At 43.9% G+C, this 21,001-nt stretch overlaps 1 protein-coding gene across 1 annotated transcript in view; it reads right to left on the bottom strand.

The window, feature by feature from the left end:
• LOC129328135 (LON peptidase N-terminal domain and RING finger protein 1-like) overlaps positions 1 to 21,001 on the bottom strand; it is a 57,675-nt gene that overhangs the window by 13,552 nt on the left and 23,122 nt on the right. Inside the window, exons 4-9 of the mRNA XM_054976941.1 lie at positions 20,494 to 20,628; positions 14,533 to 14,656; positions 13,321 to 13,423; positions 3,853 to 3,967; positions 1,512 to 1,633; positions 408 to 566 (exon numbers count right to left, since the gene is read on the bottom strand). Coding sequence (XP_054832916.1) covers positions 408 to 566; positions 1,512 to 1,633; positions 3,853 to 3,967; positions 13,321 to 13,423; positions 14,533 to 14,656; positions 20,494 to 20,628 — 758 coding nt within the window. The remainder of the gene's footprint in view (positions 1 to 407; positions 567 to 1,511; positions 1,634 to 3,852; positions 3,968 to 13,320; positions 13,424 to 14,532; positions 14,657 to 20,493; positions 20,629 to 21,001) is intronic.

Here is a 21,001-nt window from a genome sequence, read left to right on the forward strand (position 1 = left end):
TCAGTAAACCACTGGTTAGTTCAGAAGAGTGGAATACGAATCAAATTACAATTTGCTTTTACACTCCATTGGGGTCTTCCTGATCATCAAAACATACCTAGAAAAGATTGTTTATTTGCTTCAACACATGCTATGTATGAAGAAGAAGAATGTAGCTCAGGAAAAAAATCCACTGAACTTCAAAGAGCAGGGGAAATCACTGGGGACACACAGGACATCCGAAGGGTGAAATCCTGCCTTCCACCTACAATATATAGATCTCATATCAGAACAGGGGTCAGAATTTAGAGACCAAGTACCAGGAAGACATACTAACCACTGATCTGTTCTGAAAACCATAGATTTGCAAGGATCCCCGTTCAACTACGAGAAATAAAAAGACCACAGCCACAGGCCGAAATGCTTACCTCTTACCATTCTCAAACATACACATTCCAAACATCTTCGTGCCAGTCTCCTGACACCTTCGAATCATAAGGCGATAACGAGGCTCGAATACATGAAGGGAACACACAATGCCTGGAAAAGTCAGTGTGCATACAAAGATAGGGATATTCTTGGTCAGGCTGCAGAAAGAAAAAGGAAGAAGTATGATCGTATGTTGCCAGTGTGGATCAAATATACCAGACTGGATGTATATATGCTTTGAAGAAACAGTAACATAACTGGCTTATTCACACCTTATGAATAAAATACCTCTCTGCTTCCTTCAATGTATATACCCTAAAAAGCTATGTAGCTGCAGTGCAAACTCCCACACAGGATTTATCTATGTGGTTGAGCAGTGTAGTGGCCAAGTTTGCAGATGACAGAACATTACTCAGGATGGTGAAAATCAAGGGTGATTGTCAAGTGATCCAGGAAGATCTCTACAAACTTAGAGACTGGGCAACAATGTGGCAAGTGAAGTTCAATGTACATAATTGTAAGGGAGACCCAGTTTGGTGTAGTAGTTAAGAGCACAGGACTCTAATCTGGAGAACCGGGTTTGATTCCCCACTCCTCCAACTGAAGCCAGCTGGGTGACCTTGGACCAGTCACAGCTCTCTGGAGCTCTCTCAGCCCTACCCACCTCACAGGGTGATTGTTGTTGTGGAGATAATAATGACATACGTTGAAAACCACTTTGAGTGGGCATTACGTTGTCCTGAAGGGAGGTGTATAAATCGAATGTTGTGGTGGTGGTGGTGGTGGTGGTTGTGATGCACAATGGAACAGAATATCCCAACTTAAAGTACATGCTAGTGGGGTCTGAACTTGCTGAGACTGAGAGGGAAAGAGACCTTGGGGTCATAGGGGATAGCTCAATGGAAGTGTCAACCCAGTGTGACAGAGCAGTGAAAAAGGCAAACTCTATGCTGAGGATTATTCGGAAGGGGACTGAAAATAAAATAGCCAATATTATAATGCCCCTTCAAAATATCTGATTAAAAAACAGCTAAATAAAAGCTCCCCTTGTATTACATACTAATACATATATGAAGAAATTGCTCTCAAATGTTTTTGTTTACTTTGAGAGTTCAGCCATCTCGGTCTGGTGGATCTGCTTTCTGTCTGCCAACTGTGAAGGGAAGATGGTCAACATAAGCTCCTCCAATACTACTGTGGTACGGTATTTCCCAGCCTTCAGGTACTGGAAGAAAAAAAAATGAATTAACAGAATGAACATAACTCTGGTTCCTCCCCCTCTTTTAAAAGTTACAAAGTAACATCCTACGTTTTGACAACAAATAACACACAACAGAATGCACCCTAGAACCAAAAACCCAGATTGGCATGTTTGAGTTAACCCTGTGCAGAAATTTTCAAATACCGTTTGGAGGGAAAGTAAGTATTTCCCTGATTATGTTGTTCCATCTCCTTAGCCTACACAGAGCCATATAATTTGCCTTAATTGACATTGGTATACTAAACTTTTCAGGAACAATTCCATGGAGCCTATTTCTACATACAAGCCAGCTACTTTTTGCCTGTGGAAGAAAAGATCACATGGAAAACCACAATGTAAACGGGACACAATCTGAAGAAATGATTACCATGGCTCTAAATGGCTGCTGGTCACTGCAGTCTGTATCCATACAGTCCAGCTTATATTGATTTTGGTTATACAGATCCTATCTTCTCACTCTACTCAGCAACCCTTTAGTTTGCTTCACTTGAAATATCATTTTAATAGTTCTGTCCCTGCAGACTCTGTGTTCAGCCATATTTTTCTCCCAAATTGATAACCATTTTCAATGTAACTGCTTTCAGGGCTTTATTTGATTCACTGATTCTGAATTCACTGATACTGAATACCATTGCTTTGGGGGAGGGGGTGCTCTCCCAAGTTCCAAGGAGTGAATTGGTGGAAATCATGTGTCAGCATGACAGGGGAGCATGGGACCTGGCATATAACAATCCCATTCCCCCAGTAGGGATGGGGGGCTCCCCCATTCTCCCCTTTCACCCCCCCCCCCACTGCTTACCTGGCTAGCGGGGAGAAAGATAGGGAATGGGCCTCCCAGGTGTGCTCTGGGGGGGCGGCACGACAATGTCACTGTCATCATGCTGCCCCAAGAGCACTCCCACACTTCACAGTATGAGAAGTGCGCTTGCTGCACACTGCACTTGCAGTTCCCAACCTCACGTGATGATGTCACTTCCCAGAAATTATGTCATTGCACTGGCATGGAACCATGTGTGTGAGCATCCCAGGAGCACCAGGAAGGTAAGTGCTGGGTCCCGCTGGGAGGGTAAGGGAACCTGGCAACCCTACTGGCAACCCTAGCTGGGAAATAGCCTCTCTCCTTTTCCTGCCCTCCTGTCTTCACCTCTCCTCTCCAGCAGCCTCTCCCCTATGGCCCAGTTGGTATATTGCAGCCACTAATATATTAGCTATCATCCAACCATAAAATCTAAATTTTATTGTACATTTTAACATTGATGTCATCTGCTCTGAGCCCATTCAAGAGGAGAGCAGATTATAAATTTAATCAATCACAATTATGAGATTCAATGTCACTTAATTCTGTAAAACAGGAGACAATAGTTTCTGCCAATTCCCCTCCCACTACAGACCCTGGCCCCTTTGTCCTGATGAAGCAAGGTCTGATGACCACAGAAACCAACTTTGGGGGGCACTCAGTAGATGCAATGTGAGGAAGAAGTGGGAAACATGGATGGTTGAACGCATTCCAGTATCTTGATCTAAAACAGTGATCCCCATCACGGTGCTGATAAATGAGTTTCCACGATCCATTTGCAAATCATCTCTTCCCTAAAGCAAGAACAGCCAGACATGGATTCCCTTCATGTGATTGAAGTAGGACGTGCTTCAGAAGCATCCAGGTGGGATCAGCTTTGTAACTGTATTTAGAAACAGCTGCTTCTATCATGGATGGATTCATGGCTTGCAACCTTTCAGTATTGTTGATTGGCCTCAGCACTCCATGGCAGCTTTTTTGTAGTGGTGCCAGCTCCCTGCCCTCAAACTTCCAGCAGTGCCCAGAAGATGAAGACGACTGTGGACCCTTGTCTAAATGATAATTAAGATTAAGATCCACTGTAGTAGCATGGATTTTGAGAATTCAAATTCTCATTTAGCCATGAAATTCAATGGATGACATTGGGACAGCCACCCTCTCTGTTAGCCTACCTCATAGGATAAAATGAGGGGATGTAACCGAAGGTACATTGCCCTGAGCAGCTTGAAGAAAGGGCAGGAGGGCAGGAAGTGAGACGGTTAGGTACCACCTTGCAAAAGATGGAACCCACATCTCCCTTTCCTCAAAATTTAGAAAAAGTTCTAGGTAATTAGAAGAGGAACATTTGCCCTTTCCCTCATGCAAGTGTGCTGTAGGGTTTTCTTACCTCTCTCAGGCTCTGTTTGCAAAGTGGGCAGTTGGGCCTATGGTCTAGGCAGCGCTCCACACACTCTTTGCAGAAAGTATGGCCACAAGGTATCGTCACTGGCTCAAAGAACATACTGCAAAGCAACCAAAGGAAGAAAAGGCTGAAGCAGCAATGATGGTGTAAAGAAGGGAGATGTATCATTATGTGCTTGAAGAAAGATACAGCACACAAGTAATGTAAATGCATTCTTCAGGTTCTGATAACTTGAAGTTGTTTGAATAGTGATATGCAAAAGCAAGGAAGCTACCCTATGTGGCAACGTGAAGCCTGCTTCACGTTGCCACATGGGCAACGTGAATAGAAGATTTGTATTCACTTACCGTGAAGCTTCCTTTCTCAGTGGTCCAGGAGTGGGGCAGTCCAGTACTCATGGGGAAGTAGCTCCTCCTCTTGCACAGGGTCGGATGAATCATAAATCCCGGAGGGGAGGGGCTCCTCCCTGGTGCACCAGTTTAATTTCCAAGCTCGTACTTCTCCATAATTCCCTTTTCTCTCTTGCTGTATTGTCGTCCTTCTGTCCTTTGTAACTTAGACACTAACATATTAAACTATAAAAATTTTAATAATAAAAATTTAATTAAAAAAAACATTGTTCTTTTTTAAATATATACACCCACAATGAGATAGAAAACCTGGGTAGGTTTGGACTTCTCCACTTCTGGACCACTGAGAAAGGAAGCTTCATGGTAAGTGAATACAAATCTTCCATTCTCCTGTGGTCAGGAGTGGGGCAGTCCAGTATTCATGGGATATATTTATAGCAGTGCCCTCCTGGGTGGGTTTATTGGTTTCTGTCTTTACAGGACCTGCTGTAGCACTCTCCTCCCAAAAGCTGTCTCAGCTGATGCTATTTGATCTATTCTGTAGTGAACGTGTGTACAGATTTCCATGTTGCTGCCTTACATATCTTTTCTAGAGATGGAAATGCCCTGTATACTGCTGATGTGGCTGAGAGAATGTGCTGTAATCCCCTCAGATGGGGCGACATGCCTTCCCTTGTATACTAAAACTATGCACTCTCTGATTAGGGTGGATGTTGTTACGTTCTCCCCTAGTGAGCGCTTTCTTAAAGAAATAAATATGTTCTCTACTTTGTGTATTTGCTTCGTCCTTTCCATGTAATAACTTAGGGCTCTTCTGACATCTAATCTATGGCATTCCTTTTCTTTCTCACACTTTGGGCTTGTACAGAAAGAAGGGAGTATAATGTCCTCCCCTCTATGAAAAGATGAGTTTACCTTAGGTATAAAGGTTGGATCTGGTCTTAATACTACCTTGTCATTATAAAAGATACATACATAAATCTCTGTTTACTGATAATGCTCTTATTTCCAATACTAGGAAGATAGTCTTGAGAGTTAGTTCTTTGAGAGGACATATTGCCATGGGCTCAAAGGGTTCCTTTGTGAGAGCTGAGAGTACTACATTGAGGTTCCATGTTGGAAACCTGTGGATTAGTGGAGGATTTTAATATGTGGATGTCTAGTGAGAGATGTCCCTTTCTTAGATCTCCTTATTGCTGATATGGCTGCCACTTGTCGTCTTAGGATACTGGTGCTAACCCCTTTGTCTAAGCCTTCTTGCAGGAAGTGTAAGATTTGTTTTATTGATGTGGTTAGTGGGTTCTGACCCCTGTCTTCACACTAGAAATTGAACGTTTACCAAGTCTTATTATACTTCTTATTTGTTGAACTTTTTCTAGAGGCTAGCATTATTGCGACAACTTTTTCCCAATATCCCAAGTCTTTCAATTGATCATACTCAGTTTCCAAGCTGTTAAGTTTAGCGATGCCAGATCTGGATTTTCCTTTGCGTTAACAAGTCTTGTCTTAGTGGTAATTTCTACAGTTCTTCTTTTGATAGTCTCTTCAATTCCTGGAACCACGGTCTTCTTGGCCAAAAAGGTGCCACCATTATCATCTTCACATTCTCCTCCATTGCCTTCTGTAACACTCTGCTCATTATTTTTATTGGAGGAAAGGCACATAGTAGAGTCCAAGGCCAGTCTTGGTTTAGCACATCTGTACCCATTACTGATTGTTCCTTCCTTCTGGAAAAAAACTTTGTCACCAGGTTGTTTTCTGCCATTGAAAATAGATCTACTTCCAGTTTCCCAAATTTCAGGCATATTTTGTTTGAATACTTGTTCATTTAGTTTCCATTCTGACTGGTCCACGGAGTTTCTGCTCAACCAGTCTGCTACTGTATTCTGTAGTCCTGCTACATGTACTGCTTTTATTGACTTTAAGTTTTCTTCTGCCCAGAGAAAAAGCTCCTCTGTTTCTTTGTTCAGTATTTTGTATCTGGTGCCCCCTTGTCTATTTATATATGCTTTTGTTGTTGTGTTGTCGGTTTGCACCATGACGTGTTTTCCTGATATGCTGTCATAGAATTCCCACAGGCCGTTTTTCTTCTTCTTGTTAAGCCATGTTCTTTGTGCCATCCTGCCCTGTGTGTGAGATCCCCATCCCATCAGGCTCACGTCTGTCATTATCACTACTCTCTTTGGTTCTCTGAGAGGAGTCCCTTTGCTGAATCTGTTCAGATATGTCCACCAATTCGTCTCTATGTTCAGAGTATCTGGTATCTGAACTGCTTTCCACCATTTGTTTGTTATGATCTTCTGAAAGGGTCGCAGGAACCCCTGAAGTGGACGTGTGTGGAACCCTGACCACTGGATGATGTCCTGGCAGGACACCATCACCTCCTGCAGCTTGGCCAGTTGTGACACCTCCACTGTTTTCTTTTCTTGAACTAGTTTTATCATCGAGATAATTTTCTGTTGTCTCTCCTCTGATATAAAGGCTTTGTCCTTGATTGTATCTATTATTATTCCCAGGTGTAGAATCCTCTAGGTTTGTATGAGACTGCTCTTTTTCTTGTTGACCACAAAGCCGTGTCTTTCCAGGCAGTCTATTGTTTGTTTCACTGTTACCAGGGCTGAGGTTAATGAGGGAGCCTTGATTAGGATGTTGTCCAAGTATGGAGACAGGGCTATTCTTTGAAGTCTGAGGAAGGCAACTAGGGTCACAAGAACCTTCGTAAACACTCTTGGTGAGGATTTCAGACTGAATGGAAGTGCTTTGTACTGGTAGTGTTCCCCATCGTACACAAAGCATAGGTATTTCCTGTGTGTCTTCCATATAGGGATGTGTAAATAGGTCTCTGATAGATCTATGGAGGCTAGAAAATCCCCTTTCTGGATAGCTCCTATGGTGGATTTCATGGTCTCCATCTTGAATTTGTGTGATTATATATGATGACTTAACCATTTCAGGTCCAAGATGGCCTTGATGTTCCCATTCTTCTTCGGTACGATGAAGAACACTGAATAGATTCCCTCGGTCTTGTATTGCGATGGTACTGGTTCTATCGCTTTGATCCTTAAAAGGTGTTGTATGGCTTCCTTTATCCTTGTGTGTTTCTGTTTCATCTGATTTCTTGGAATTTGGATGAGACGATTTGGCGGGATTGTTTCAAATTCCAAGGAGTAGCCCTTGGATACGGTTTGTTTCCCATTTGTCCATTATTGTTTGTTGCCACTGATTTGCAAACTCCTGAAGTCGCCCCCCTATTTGGATAGCTGTTTGTTCTGGTTGATTGTCATGCCTAATTTCCTTCCTTTTGACCCTTTGATTGCTGTCCTGGCTTTCTAACAGTGAAGAGCCTATAGTCATTTCTCGGTCGGGCTTGCCATAGGCTCTTGTAAGGTCTGTCGCTTCCTTGTTTGGCGGTTTGTTTGGAGTCACAAAAATAATGTCTACCCTTAATTCTTGATTCTCTTTTCTTTGATGGGGGGGGGGGGGACTTTTTTCTTTTCAGCGACTTCCACCAAAAATGTATCCAAGGCTTCTCCAAATAGCTTGGATCCTGCGAAGGGTATTTCTGCTACCTTATTGCATGCTGAGGGATCTACATCCCAGTTTCTCAGCCATGTGTTATGTCTCGCTGTGACGTTAAACCCCATGGCTCTGGATGACATCTGGAATGAGTCTAAAGTGGCATCTGCTGTGAACGCCGCTGCCAGAGCTATTTTCTTGACTTAATTCTTGAATTCTTTGGGCACTGCACTACCCGCTGCTGCTAGGTCTGAGGCCCAAGTGAATGCTGCTCTAGCAAAAAGTGATCCTGTGGCTTCTCTCTTAGGGAAGCTGCCAATGCTTCGACGTTTCTGCGTAATGCTTGTTTTATCTTCTTGTCAGATGGGCCTTTCGACATTCGCTCTGCATCCATAGGTAAGACTGAATTAGTAGCCAGGCTATAGATTGGATCATCCATTATGGGCAGTTTTATCTTCTTTGTCGCGTCTGGTACCAGGGAATAAAACTTGTTGAATACAGATTGGTATATTTTTGGCCTAGCTGGGTTCTCCCATTCTGCTTTAAGGATGCTATGGAACATTGCTGGTAAAGGCACGCCTCTTTGTGTTGATCCTATTTTTGGAAGTGCCCTTTCAAAGCCTTGGGGATAGGATGTGTCTGCATCCTCCTTCCCCATAGTTGTTTGGGCTATTTCCAGGGTCCTTAATACTTTTGGAATTAATTTGGAGTATAATTCCTGGGGGAATAACCTGGTTTGTATGGGGCCAATTGCTTCCTCTTCCTCATCTGATAGTTCCCCTTCCTCACTTTCTGATAATTCATCTGAAGGGTCTGATCCTGAGTAGGGTTCGTCTGAAGGACTTGATTTCCCTTCTATCCAATTTTCCACTTTCCTCCTGTTTTTTGTGAGAATGAGTTTTTGCTGGTCTTTTGCCCTTACTGGGACCTGGGATTTGTGTCTCTTGTCCTTTTATTTCCTTCACTGCCTCACTGAGTTCCTTCTTCATTTTGTTTCTTAACCATACCAACATGTTTGCCTTGGCGTTTGGGCCTGAGTGGTCTAGGACATTGTTATCTGGCTTTCTCCACTAGGCCCTGGTACAGATTGCATGGATAGTAGTGAGCTTGGTTGGTCCAAGCTGCTTAGAGCTCCCTCTGTTGATCTGGATGCTACAGAGCCTGTCTTGGTTGCCATTCCCGCCCTACAGGATCTCTTTCTCCCCTAAAAGACAAGGTGGAAGAGAGTGGGGGAAAGTGAAAGTAAAGATTTGTTTTCTCACTAGGGCTCGGATACAGCTGTTTAAGGTTTCTAGAATACTCCTGGGGAAAGATTCCACTCTGGGTCTTCCTCTACTTGCCCATAGACCCACTCTGAGATTGTGGCTCTGTCGGGGTCACTTACCGTGATTCAGTGAGTTGCATGTTTCTCTGTTGAGGCTGTCACCATCACTCAAATGAGAGGGACTCCAAGGGCTGCTTTAACAGCTGCTCCTTCTGCATGCCCAGTTTTGGAAGCTGCACCCGCTTTGGTGTTTTTCACCTCGTTCACACACTCTCCTCTTGCCTCAACAGAGCTAGGTCCCAGTTTAGGAGGTGTCGGCTCTGTGCTCACCCTGCTCCTCATGCGCGCTGATCGCAAAGCAGAGGGGAATGGGGGGAGGAGGAACAGGCCCTTCCTTTTCCCCAGCAAGCTACGCACTGTGCTGGTTTGTCACTGCGATTTTTACTTCCGTTTGTGTTGTCCGGGATTGTTTGCTCTCAGGAGCAAAGAGATTTGTGTCCCTTCTTGAGCAGGGCCAGAAAAAACTGGTGTACCAGGAAAGAGCCCCTCCCCTCCGGGATTGATGATGTGCAAGAGGAGCTACTTCCCCATGAGTACTGGACTGCCCCACTCCTGACCACAGGAGAATGTGACTGTTGTGCCTCCTCAGATGTTGAGTTCAGGGTAAAGATGCATACAAACTCACTCTACATTTCTGAAAATGGGGGAGGGGGATTGAAGGCACACTGGGTTTTAGACTTACAAGGTTACCAAGACTCCACAGGGGTGTGGGATCACATAAGATGATCCACCCTGTAGCCTGATTGATCCAACTGGCTTTCAGGTGACTTTAGGGGATTTTTCTGCTGGTATGATCGGCATGCCTTCTGATGCCCTCTGGAATGAGGAAATAACACAGGCAATGGACACAATTGCACATAGGCATCCTCTCTCAGGTCTAAGAGCCTGGACAGCCTCTTGGTTTATTGAGGGGCTGCAGGTGATGAAAAGGCAAGGGAGATGGCTAGAGCAATAGTAGAAAATGACTGGGAATGAATCTGACAAGGCACAGGCTAAAGTTCCTTTTCAAGCCTACTCCATGGAGGTGATTTTTCTCCACCACTATTGCATTTGCATAGCATGGACTTGTGGAACTCTACAGCATAACGGTTAAGTGGTTGGGATGCAAATCAACAGTCTGCTGGTTTGAATCCCAGTACTGCCATGAGCTCAGCAGGTGGCCTTGGGTAAGCCACTCCTCTCAACCCCAGCTTTCCAACTGTCTTGTGGTGATAACAATAACAACCTTGACCTTGTTCTGTCTAAAAGAGTGGCATATAAGTGGTTATTATTATTCTGAATGGTTTGGGTATTGGGTTCCAGTCTACAGGAGGTGGACTGCTCTGCAGTTCATTGTGATTATTTTTCTAAGCACTTTGCAGATAAAATCTCTCCCATCCTTTCAGACTTGGGACTCTTCATTAGCAGTCATAGGATCAGATGGACCCAAGGTGCCAATATGGACAGAATTCTTGGAAGACTGAGGCTAACTACCTGCTTGTGTAACCCTTGCCCCTCCTGGCTACCTAAATATGCTGGGGGGGAGCTAATGGATTGGGTCTGGGAGACAGCGCATGCCTCCCTGAGGCATGTACTTCTCCACTCGAAGCCAGCTGGGTGACCTTGGGTCAGTCACAGCTTCTAGCTCTCTCAGCTCCACCCACCTCACAAGGTGATTATTGTTGTGGGGTTAACAACATGTTTTGTAAACCGCTCTGAGTGGGCATTAAGTTGTCCTGAAGGGCGGTATATAAATTAAATGTTGTTGTTATTAGAGAGTGGGTGGTGAGCACTACCACCACTTTAAAGCAGGCAGTAGTGCACCCACCCCCAAAAAGCCTACACTGGACCCAGGAAACTTGAATAATTAACATCCAGTCTTATTTAGCAAGATGACCAAGCAAATGGTGGCTAGCCAACTTCAACTATTCTTGAATGAAGTAGGTTGTTGGATCTATTCCAATCTGTTTTCAGGTCTGGTCATGGGACTGAAATGGTCTTGATCACCAGGGTGGATAACAAGCACAAGCAGATGGACAGGAAGAGTGTGAACCTGTTAATTCTCCTGGACTTCTAGGAGGCTTCTGATACCATTAATCATGGTACATTTCTGGATTGCCTTTTGAGACTGGGACTAGGAGTCATTGTTCTGAAGTGGTTCTAGTCCTACCTTGGGCAGGTGTGGTACTGGAGGACTACTGCTCCCCCACTTGGCCTCTAGGCTACAAGGTTCCACAAGGTTCTATGTTGTTGTCCATGCTTTTCAACATCTGTGTAAAGCTAATGGGAGAGATTATCGGGAGATTTGGGCTGAGTTGCCACCAATATGCAGATGACACTCAGTTCTATCTGGTGCTTCCAGCAGATCTCAAGAAGGCTATGGGAACTGAACTGGTGCCTGGAGACAGTTTTGGAATGGATGAGGCCTAATGAACTGAAACCTAATTGCCACAAAAGGAGGGAGCCACAGTCAAGACACCAAACTTTGGAACTCCCTCCCAAGGGAGAGTCATCTGTCTCTCTCTACTATTGTCTTCTGCTACTAGGTGAAGAATTTTTTGTTCTGCTTGGCACACTCCCAATAACAGTTATGAGCCTCCTCCCTGGTTTTTGGTGTTGTTTGTTTATGTTTTCATTGAATTATTGTATATCTATCTTTAATTTTTATAATGTAGAAATATTTTAATGCTTGATGTTGGTCACCTTGGGGACCCTATTTAGGGGGAAAGATGGTGCAAAAATGTTTTAAATAGAGATTCCACAAACAGATGAGGATGACAGTTATGTGAAAAATCAAGCATGTAAATGGAAGACAGATTTGAAAATCTGTTGCACATCATATTTGTGCAATCGCCTTTATTTGGCATCTCCTCATGTATCTTGTTGCTGTTTTTCCTCTACAGACCTAATTATAAGATCAACAAACCTGGTGTCTGTTTGAGATCTGTTTGATTTTTGAACTGAAAGGAAAAGATTACAGATATACATGATGTTTTTTACTCAGAGAAATGACTCACTTTCCCTGGATACCAGTAGCTTGCATGACTGACAAAGGCATTCTCACTCACTAATTCCATGCTCACTAAATTTAGATAACCGTTATTCAAGGAGGGATGAATTTGCCAAGCCTATCTCCATAACTGTTCCCAACATACTGGTATCACAACTGCATTGCTGAATTCCTAGGACAAGGTGAGCTGTTGTGGGGAGAGACCATGGCTGAGTTACAGAGACTACCCCAGGTTCAATCTCTGGTTAAAAGGAAGCAGGTGTTAGAAAAGATCTTCTTCTGCAAGAGAACCTGGAGATCTGCTGCCAGTCAGAGTAGACAATAATGAGCTATATGGATCAGCTTGTCCAACAACTCAGTCTCTCTGCTGAGATCCAAAGGATAGTGGTAGATGGGGGTGATACTTTGTACTGCATTTACTACCCATCTTCAACTATTCCAATGACTTCATTAAGGTTTTAAAAACCCCACTGCTTGCAAAAAGCCCTGGTTGTTTCACAAATTCTCGTCTTTTCATCTGAATGCATCAGGTTGGCAGGCATAAGACACACCTGCACTTAGAAAGTGTTCAGAAATCCCAGCAACGTTCAAGAACCCATTTCATAAAAACAATTCACTCTCATGTGACTGATCCTCCAGTGGGTCATGAAAATCTGAGACTATTTAAATATAGTATAAATGAGGCTCCAGACTTGATCATAAACATTACTGCTTTAAAAGACTCAAAAGTCACAGCATAAAGACACTTCTAGCCTTGAAAAGCTTACCTGTTATGTTTTATGTTACTAAACAAAGCAAACTACTAGCACTACCATATAAGAGCATGCCTGCAAAGCATCTTCCTATGGTATTGTTATGATGTAGCATGAAATGTCTTAGGGAAGGGAGCATGGCTCAATAATACTGCTTGTTCCTCTTTGGCCTTTTGACTGCAGCTTTCACTCTTCTAGGACACAGACAGTGACTTCAGATTCTCCAGATAATATGCAGAAGGGCTCTGGTTCGGATCCTGGAATTGTCAATTAAGTGGTCTTATGAAGCAGGTATGTTTCTCCTGTTGGCTTTGGAAAGCCACTGCTAGTCAGATAAATCATCTGAATTGGTACTTTTTATATCTCTAATCACCTCTCCTGCATTTTACCACCCATCTTTTGGCTAGAAATTTATATATATTATTGATGCAAAGTTTTTACACCAGAGAAAATGAATGAACCATTATCAGCCAGCTAATGTCAAGAAGAAAAATGAAGCCGTAGTCACGAAGAAAAACGAACCGTATGCAAAGGGAACATTCCAAGTCAGATGTACTCAAAAGGCTTCTGATGTCTTGCATAGACTCTGCTCCTGTTGTTTCTGCTACTGCCCCCTTCTCTGTTTCTAGATAATAAAAACATTAAAAATAGCATTACATATCTATTCTCACAGTATTCCAGCAGCTCTCACTCAAGTGGCTGGGCAGTTCTATCACCTTAGCATTATACATGACTACCAAAAAGATCCATTAAACAGAGTCAGAGAAAAAAAACAGAAGGAACCCATATTCTCTGAGTCCTCAGTTCAAGTGTCATAAGGCCAACCCTGTTCACATATGGCCAGTAAAATTGTTCAGCAAAAGACACTTGATACATTACAATTTTTAGGAGTACACCTGACTACTCATGGTGCTGATAAGCATGCACTTGTCAGGATTTGTTGTGGTGCCATGTTCAGGGTAATTCTCTCGTGATCTCTGAGCTGCCTTAGTATGTGTGTGAAAAACCTAAGAGGTTTTCAGAAAGAGCGCTACTCGCTTTTTCCCAGTATGCCAAGCACAATGTACAATACACAATTTCAGCATACCTGGCAACACCACCTCACTCCATCTCTTGGCTATGACTGGACTTGGTACTGACTAATCAGAACTTACAATATGCATTTTTAAGAACAAGTTCTTGATATCCTGCCTTTTACAGAGTTCTACCTTGAGAACATTCAGATAAATCTCAAGTTTAGTATCTTAGAGGCCAAAACCAGTTTCTCCAGCTGGTTTCTGCCACATACATGCAGAGAAATATGGTCTGGCTTCGTGAAAGCAACTGGATAAGCATAAACACGATTTGATGGGGAAGGAGAATTACTCCATCTTTATTAATATTTCTTACTTTCTTTTAAGAGCCTCTACCACAGCAGCTATCAGGGGAGGAGTAGAAAAAAGAAACAAAAATAGCAGAATCTCACTGATACAGTGGTAAATACTAAAGATGCTCACTGTTCATACTGTGTAAGATCTATGCTTCTCCATTGGGGCCTTGCACTTAATAAACAGTCGGAACTGACTGGTACAGTTAGGCAGAAGAATGTAGCATGCAACATAACACTATATAGAATTCAGTTCACAAGCCCAAACAGCAAGGATCCTCCATTTCTTTTCCCAAAGGGAGACACAGAACTTGTCCGTCAACTATATGGATCTGCAGACATCTGCAGACATCTTCAGACATTCTCACCTTCCTTTTTTGCAAAAACAATAGAATTTGACTTCTTCTGCAACCATTCTGGCAGGGTATGTGATGTCAGATTCTCATCACATATAGTTCCTTCATGCCAAACTTCTTTGCTTTGCTTTAAGTCCTATATAATAAGATTTAAAACATATTGGAACAAAGCAACATCCTTTCCTGATCATGCTTAAACATGAGTAATTGCTTGTATTTTAAAAATGATGCACTTCCTTGTGTTATCCCCTCCTAAAAATGAATGCTTTTTGTTGATGTCAGTAGTTTCCATGCCCTTATAAGAACAGAGTTTAGACACCACTCAAAGACAAACATAAAAAAAGACATGGATCACTTAGAAATTGTCATGACCAAGTTATTACAGACTACAGTACGAGGGACTGCTGGTTTGTATTATACACATACAAGTGGGGAACTGCAGGGACTTACTGGGGCCATCTCATTTTCCTCTTCCTTACTATGTTCTCTTTCCCTCCCCTGCCCCCACAGTCTCTCACCTTTTCCTTCCCTCCTGTCTTCAACTCCCCTCCAGAGAAGCCTCTCCCTTCTGGTCTAGTTCTGTCATGGGGAACCGGAAAGGATTTGGAAGGGGTACTTCACTTTTCCCTGTACCCCCTTCCCCACACTATTTCCTCTTTCCCTCCTCCTGGCAGTCTCCGTATGCTCACCTTTCCTATATCCTTCTCTCCAATGGCAGTTCTTTCTGCCATTCTGCTTTCTTGACTGGAAAGAAGAGAGCAGTATGGTGGTATGAAATGGGAAGCAAATGGGCTTTGCTTCAGTCCCATGTAGTTCCGTACTGGCAAAAGCCCAGGTATATTTTTAAATGTTATAAGAATGGGGAACTCCCAGTAAGCTAGTCATGAAATTGGTACGAGGAGGAAGTTTCGAGGAAATGCTGGAAGCTCTCATGATCTTCCTACAGATTGCCTACTTCACAACGAGAACTCAAAGATTGTGCAAAGACTCTCTCACAAATAATACTATTGAAAATCAATGGATTGAATTTCTGGTATTTGAACCCGTCAATTAAGCCAGGTGGACCAGTTCCTGTTAGAATTAGGGATATGCGCTTCGGATTTCTTTAACCCAAAGCAAACATGGATCAACCCTGATTTGGGTTGATCTGTGCTTCCCGCTGGGGCCGATTCAGAAAACCTGGAACAGAGCAACCCGAAGCAATTCAGGTTGCTTTGGGTTGATCTGTGAAGCGTTTTTCCCTTGCTGCAGCAAAGAGCTTCCGTTTCTCTTCCCTCCCATCATCGAGAGAGGGAGGCATCAGGGAAGGGAGTGTGATTGGCTGAGACAAAGAGCCAATTGCTGCAGCAGCAAGCAGCTCTCTTCCCTGATTGGTGATTCTCCAGGAAGACATTGTTTTTTAATTTTTTTTTTAAATGCTGCTGCAGTGACTGGCTAGTTTGAATTTGGGGCTTGTCCAACTTTAGTCATAAATTGGCAAGCTTGCCCTGCTTGAGCCATGTGCTTGCTCTCTCTGGGCTGGCTGTGCTGCTGCTGCTGAGTGACCTGCTGCTTCTGCTAAGTGACTTGAACTCTGCTGCTTCTGCTGCTGGACCAACTGGACCTTACTGGGCTACCCTGGTGGACCTAGAATGGACTGTCTGCAACAGGTTTGAGAGTCACTTGACTCGAACTGGGTTTTTTTCTATTTGGGGGGAGAGGGTGGTCGTGGTTGACTCTCAGTCTTGGTGGCTTGAGGGAAAGGAAAATTGTGGGTGGTTTTTAAATCTTCTGTTTGATTATTGTTTCTTGATTATTGCTTCTGTTTAATCATTGCTGTGTGTGTGCTGGAAAGGCAGGGCTGAATTTTGGCCTTGTTCTGTGGAGCTCCGCTCCAGGGGGAGTGTGCGTCACTGCCCTGATTCTCTGTTGCTGCATTTTAATCCAGCTTTGCTGAGCAACTGGGAGGGAAGAGCACTTTTTTACTGCTGTTTTGCTGAATTTGGTGCTGCCTTTGCTGAGTGTGGGATTCTTTGGTACAGCTTTGCTTCTGGGGGTCCACTGAATCATTTGCTTCCTGTTTACTGAATTGTTCTGATGTTGTTGTTGCATGCTGTTAACCTGCACTCAGCTTGCTTGTGGGGAGGGCGGGCCAGAAATCCAAGAACTGAAATTACTCCCAAAAAATTGGTGTGAGAGATTCTCTGGTGTGATGTCATATTTTGTTTCAAGGTGGGATTGTATGTTGTGATTTGAATGTACCATTAATGCTGTTCCCAGACCCAGAAATCCAAGAACTGAAATTCAAAAAAAAAAAATTAGGTGTGTGATTCTCTGGTGTGATGTTATATTTTTTTCAAGGTGGGATTGTATGCCGTGCTTTGAATGTGCTATTAATACTGTTCCCAGAAATCCAAAAACTGAAATCCCCCCACCAAAATTGGTGTGTGTGTGTGTGTGTGTGTGTGTGTGTGTGTGTGTGTGTAATTCTATGGTGTGATGTTATACTTTGTTTGAAGGTGGGATAACTTCACCTCTCTGGGGTGAAGTTGATCACTCAGTTTTGGCTGTATTGAGGGAGGCTGATCATCAGTTCACTTCTAGTTGCTCACTCACTTGCTTCATACAGCACTGTGCATTTTTAATCAAATTTTTCTTATTGTGATTCTCTGGAGTGAAGTTAGTCCTCATAGGGAATAATGTGGCTGGGGGGACCTTCTTTAGGGGGCCATGACATGGCCCCCTGAAGCCCAATTTCCATGAAATTGTAGCTGTGGAAGAGGGTCCCCTGCAGGTTTGGTGCATTTTGCTTGCAAAATGTCACCCCCAGCCTCCTAGAAGAGCCTCAGCCTCCTTCAATACAGCCAAAACTGAGTGATCAACTTCACTCCAGAGAGTCATCCAACACTGAAGTCTACCCAAATCAAACTGAACCATGTGTTGAAAACTAACACATGGTTCAGTTTGATTTGGATAGAATTCAGTGTTGGATGACTTTCTGGAGTGAATGTGATCACTCAGTTTTGGCTGTATTGAAGGAGGCTGATCATCAGTTCACTTCTAGTTGCTCACTCGTGTTGCCAAGTAGGCCCCCTCTCCTGCTTTAAGGCCTGCCATGAACTGTGTTAAAGTTTCCTGCATTGCTGTTTTACTGCTGCACCAAAGACTGCCCTGCACGTGTGTGTTCTGGTACACGTGTCAGTTTCCTGCCTGCGTGTTAATTACCTTGCTGCTGCAATAGACTGTGTAGTTCCCTGACTCCATGTTTGGTTAACTGCACAAAGGACTCTTCCTGGGCAGCCCTGCCCAGACCTGTATCGGGACTTCCCAGTGTGTGTTTGGACTCTGTTATAAGTGTGCCCCGTGCCTGCATTGCCATCTGCCACGGACCGTGCCTGTTCCCCGCTTTGGACTGTGTTTTGTGTGCTGTTTCCCCTGCCTCCATGGAAGCCTGCCTCATATGGGCCCAAGCCGCTGCTAGCAGCCGGGCGCCTGCCGGGAAGACCTCCAGCGAGCCTGGCTAGGCGCTCCCTGGTCAGTTCCCGCCTGGAGCCTCTCCCGCAGGCCGGTCCCCGAGCTTGCCCTCGCTACCGGGCAGCCTGCTATCCAGCCCCAGCTATGCCCCGCCGGCATCCATGTTCTCAGGCAGCCAGAAGACCCAGGGAAGAAGACTGCTTTGGGAAGCCATTTCGGCGAAGCGGGCACGCCACGTCCGCAGCGAGAGCACCTCACCCCGCTCTGCATATCTTAGGAGCCGCCCCGGAGAAGGAACTAAGTGCCGACCATCCCAAGCACTTAGAGAATGCATCTCAAAGAAACCTCCGCATTCCAGAGCTGATGACATCAGGACAAGCCCTGTCCGCTGGAACATCCATTCAGCCCACTCGGATTTCCCCCTCCCTCTTTTGTCCCCTCTTCCTGAGGTGTCACTTATCACAATCAGATTACCAAAGTGGCCCATCCAAGCCATTCAGTGACCCATTAGAACCTTTGTTTTAATCTGTGAGAACCACCAAGTACAGCACCAGCCCCAGGGTATGTTTTGGGGTATTTAAGTCGGTCTCTCAGACCGCATGGTGCTTAGGCCATTCCCTATCCAGACCCCCTTGCTGTCTGTCTGTGGATCCATTGCTGGCATTGGACCACCTCGCTGTTGTGTCTCTGCTCCGCTTCAGGATAAGTGAGTATTTCCCTTACCATTGTTGGGAACCTGCTAATGCGAACGTCTCTATATTTCTTACTCTGTGTTTCCTAGTCCTTGTATGCTTTCTTGTGTGTATGTGCAAGTTCAGACTTATGCCACACTACTAGTAAAGACACATGTTTGTTGAACCTATTTGTAGTCTGCCTCTTTATCGCTAGAGTGTCTGGAATTGGGACCTCCATAAACATAGGTTAGATCCGCGCTAATTTTAGTTACAGACTGCTAAGCTAATTTCCCCCATTAATAAAAAGCAGTTCTGGTAACACTCGCTTCATACAGCGTTGTTCATTTTTAATCAAATTTTTCTTATTGTGATTCTCTGGAGTGAAGATAGTCCTCATAGGGAATAATGCAGCTGGGGAGGCCTTCTTTGGGGGGCCATAACAAGGCCCTTCGAAGTCCAATCTCCCTGAAACTTGGGTGGTCATGGAAGAAGGGTTGGGAGAGGGTCCCCTGCAGTTTTGGTTCATTTTACTTGTAAAATGCCACCCCCAGCCTCCTGAGAACCTTCCGCCTGATTTTTCCCATAGGAAACAATGGAGATAGATGGTGGCTGGGGGGACATTTGGGTTAGGGTTAGGGAAGTTTCATCTTCCTGAATCTTGGAAGTCCAATCTTCAGGAAGTCCAATCTTCCTGAAACTTGGGTGGATGTGAGAGGAGGGCTGATAGAGGGTACCCTGCAAATTTGATGTTATTAGGGAAGAAAACAACCCCCACCCCCAGGCCCCTGAATAGCCAGAAGCAGTGTTTCCCATTGGAAACAATGGCTGAATCTTCCCTAATCGGCTTAAAAACCCGAATTTTTTTTGTGCTCTGGGTAATCCAGAAGCAGGAAACCCGAATCTTTTGGGTTGCACACTCCTAGTTAGAATAGCTGCATTTTTGTGGGTAACTTTGGACAGACCTCTTTTTTTATCATGTCCTTCACATTGGTGAGATGGCTTGCAGTATTCGTTTTGGGTATTTTGTGTTACAGCACTCATTCATAACTAAAATATTACCATTCACAATCTGCTCCCCGTTTACTATCTCTCCCCCGCCCCATCTTCACATATATTTCTTACTTTATTTCATTTACATACTGCCTTTCTCACAATGGGGACCCAAAGCAGCTTATGACATTCTCCTTGCCTCCCTATTATCCTCACAACAACTCTGAAATGCAGGTTACGTTGAGTGTCTGCTGGTATCCAAGTCACCCAATGGGCTTCCACAGCAGAGCGAAGATTTGAACCTGGGTCTCCTAGATCCTATTCTGAAACTCTAGCCATGACACAATGCCTTTTTGTTTGGAGGAGGGGGTATTGCTGTTGAACAGCAGCAAGCAGCCAGGCCTGGCTGAGTCAGGCAAAGTTATGTGGTATCTGGTAGTTCAGTGGTTGCTTCTAGGCTTGGCCCCAGTGAGTCCTCCCTCAAAGGCCAAAACAGGGCCCTGCCTTTTACTGACAGCAACCAAACCTCAATACTGCCTAAACTGTTATGGTTGCCTAGCACAGCCACTGAGGGCATCTGGTTAAAGCTACAACTGCTTCCTTTATCATTTGGGGGTTTTAACCCCAAATGTTTGGGAGGTTTTTAAGATTTCAGATTTTTCTGCAAATCTGGGGCATTTTTCAGGCATGTAGGCAGATCTGTCTTGTTTCATGTTTCTAATCTCTGGATTTAAGTATTATCAGATTAGGGCCACTTCGCTATTTGTATATAAGATATGCATACAGAGAAATTATGTATCTATATAAGTCACTTTTGCCATAAGTAACCTTGCTAAAGTCATCTATAGTTGCTCACCTGTAGAGACTCGCCTTCAGAAGGCATAAGTAAAGTTGGGTCTTTTCCTGAATTTGACTCTTTCAGGTTCTGACTGACATCTCTCTTTAGTTCCAGAACAGTATCTAGGAGAGGGAAGTCATCAGTTGTGAGAACCTGGAAATAAGACAATATATTTCATTTTTGAATGGAGACAAGTGCATAATACCAGTTACCTTTAAAGGACACTAGAGGCAACACGAGCCATTGCAGAGTTCTACACTTTCCTTTCCCCTCAGTCAAATATTTTTAATCATCTACAAACTCTAGCAGTGTTTGAAGCTAGCACACTATGATTCAAACAATACTTGAAGCCAACTGTCCTTTTTAAAGTCTCTCCTTTTCACTGGACAGAAGAACTATTCCCTGTATTTAAGGTCCGCTGCTGATATGCCTAAGAAATAATTACATGTCTATCATCCAAACAGAAGTAGGAACTTGTCAGCAGTCACCGATTGTGATTTATGCACTATCGGATATATACACTTAA

This window comes from Eublepharis macularius, chromosome 4 (assembly GCF_028583425.1).
Source record: "Eublepharis macularius isolate TG4126 chromosome 4, MPM_Emac_v1.0, whole genome shotgun sequence".
In the NCBI taxonomy this organism is placed as follows: Eukaryota; Metazoa; Chordata; class Lepidosauria; order Squamata; family Eublepharidae; genus Eublepharis; species Eublepharis macularius.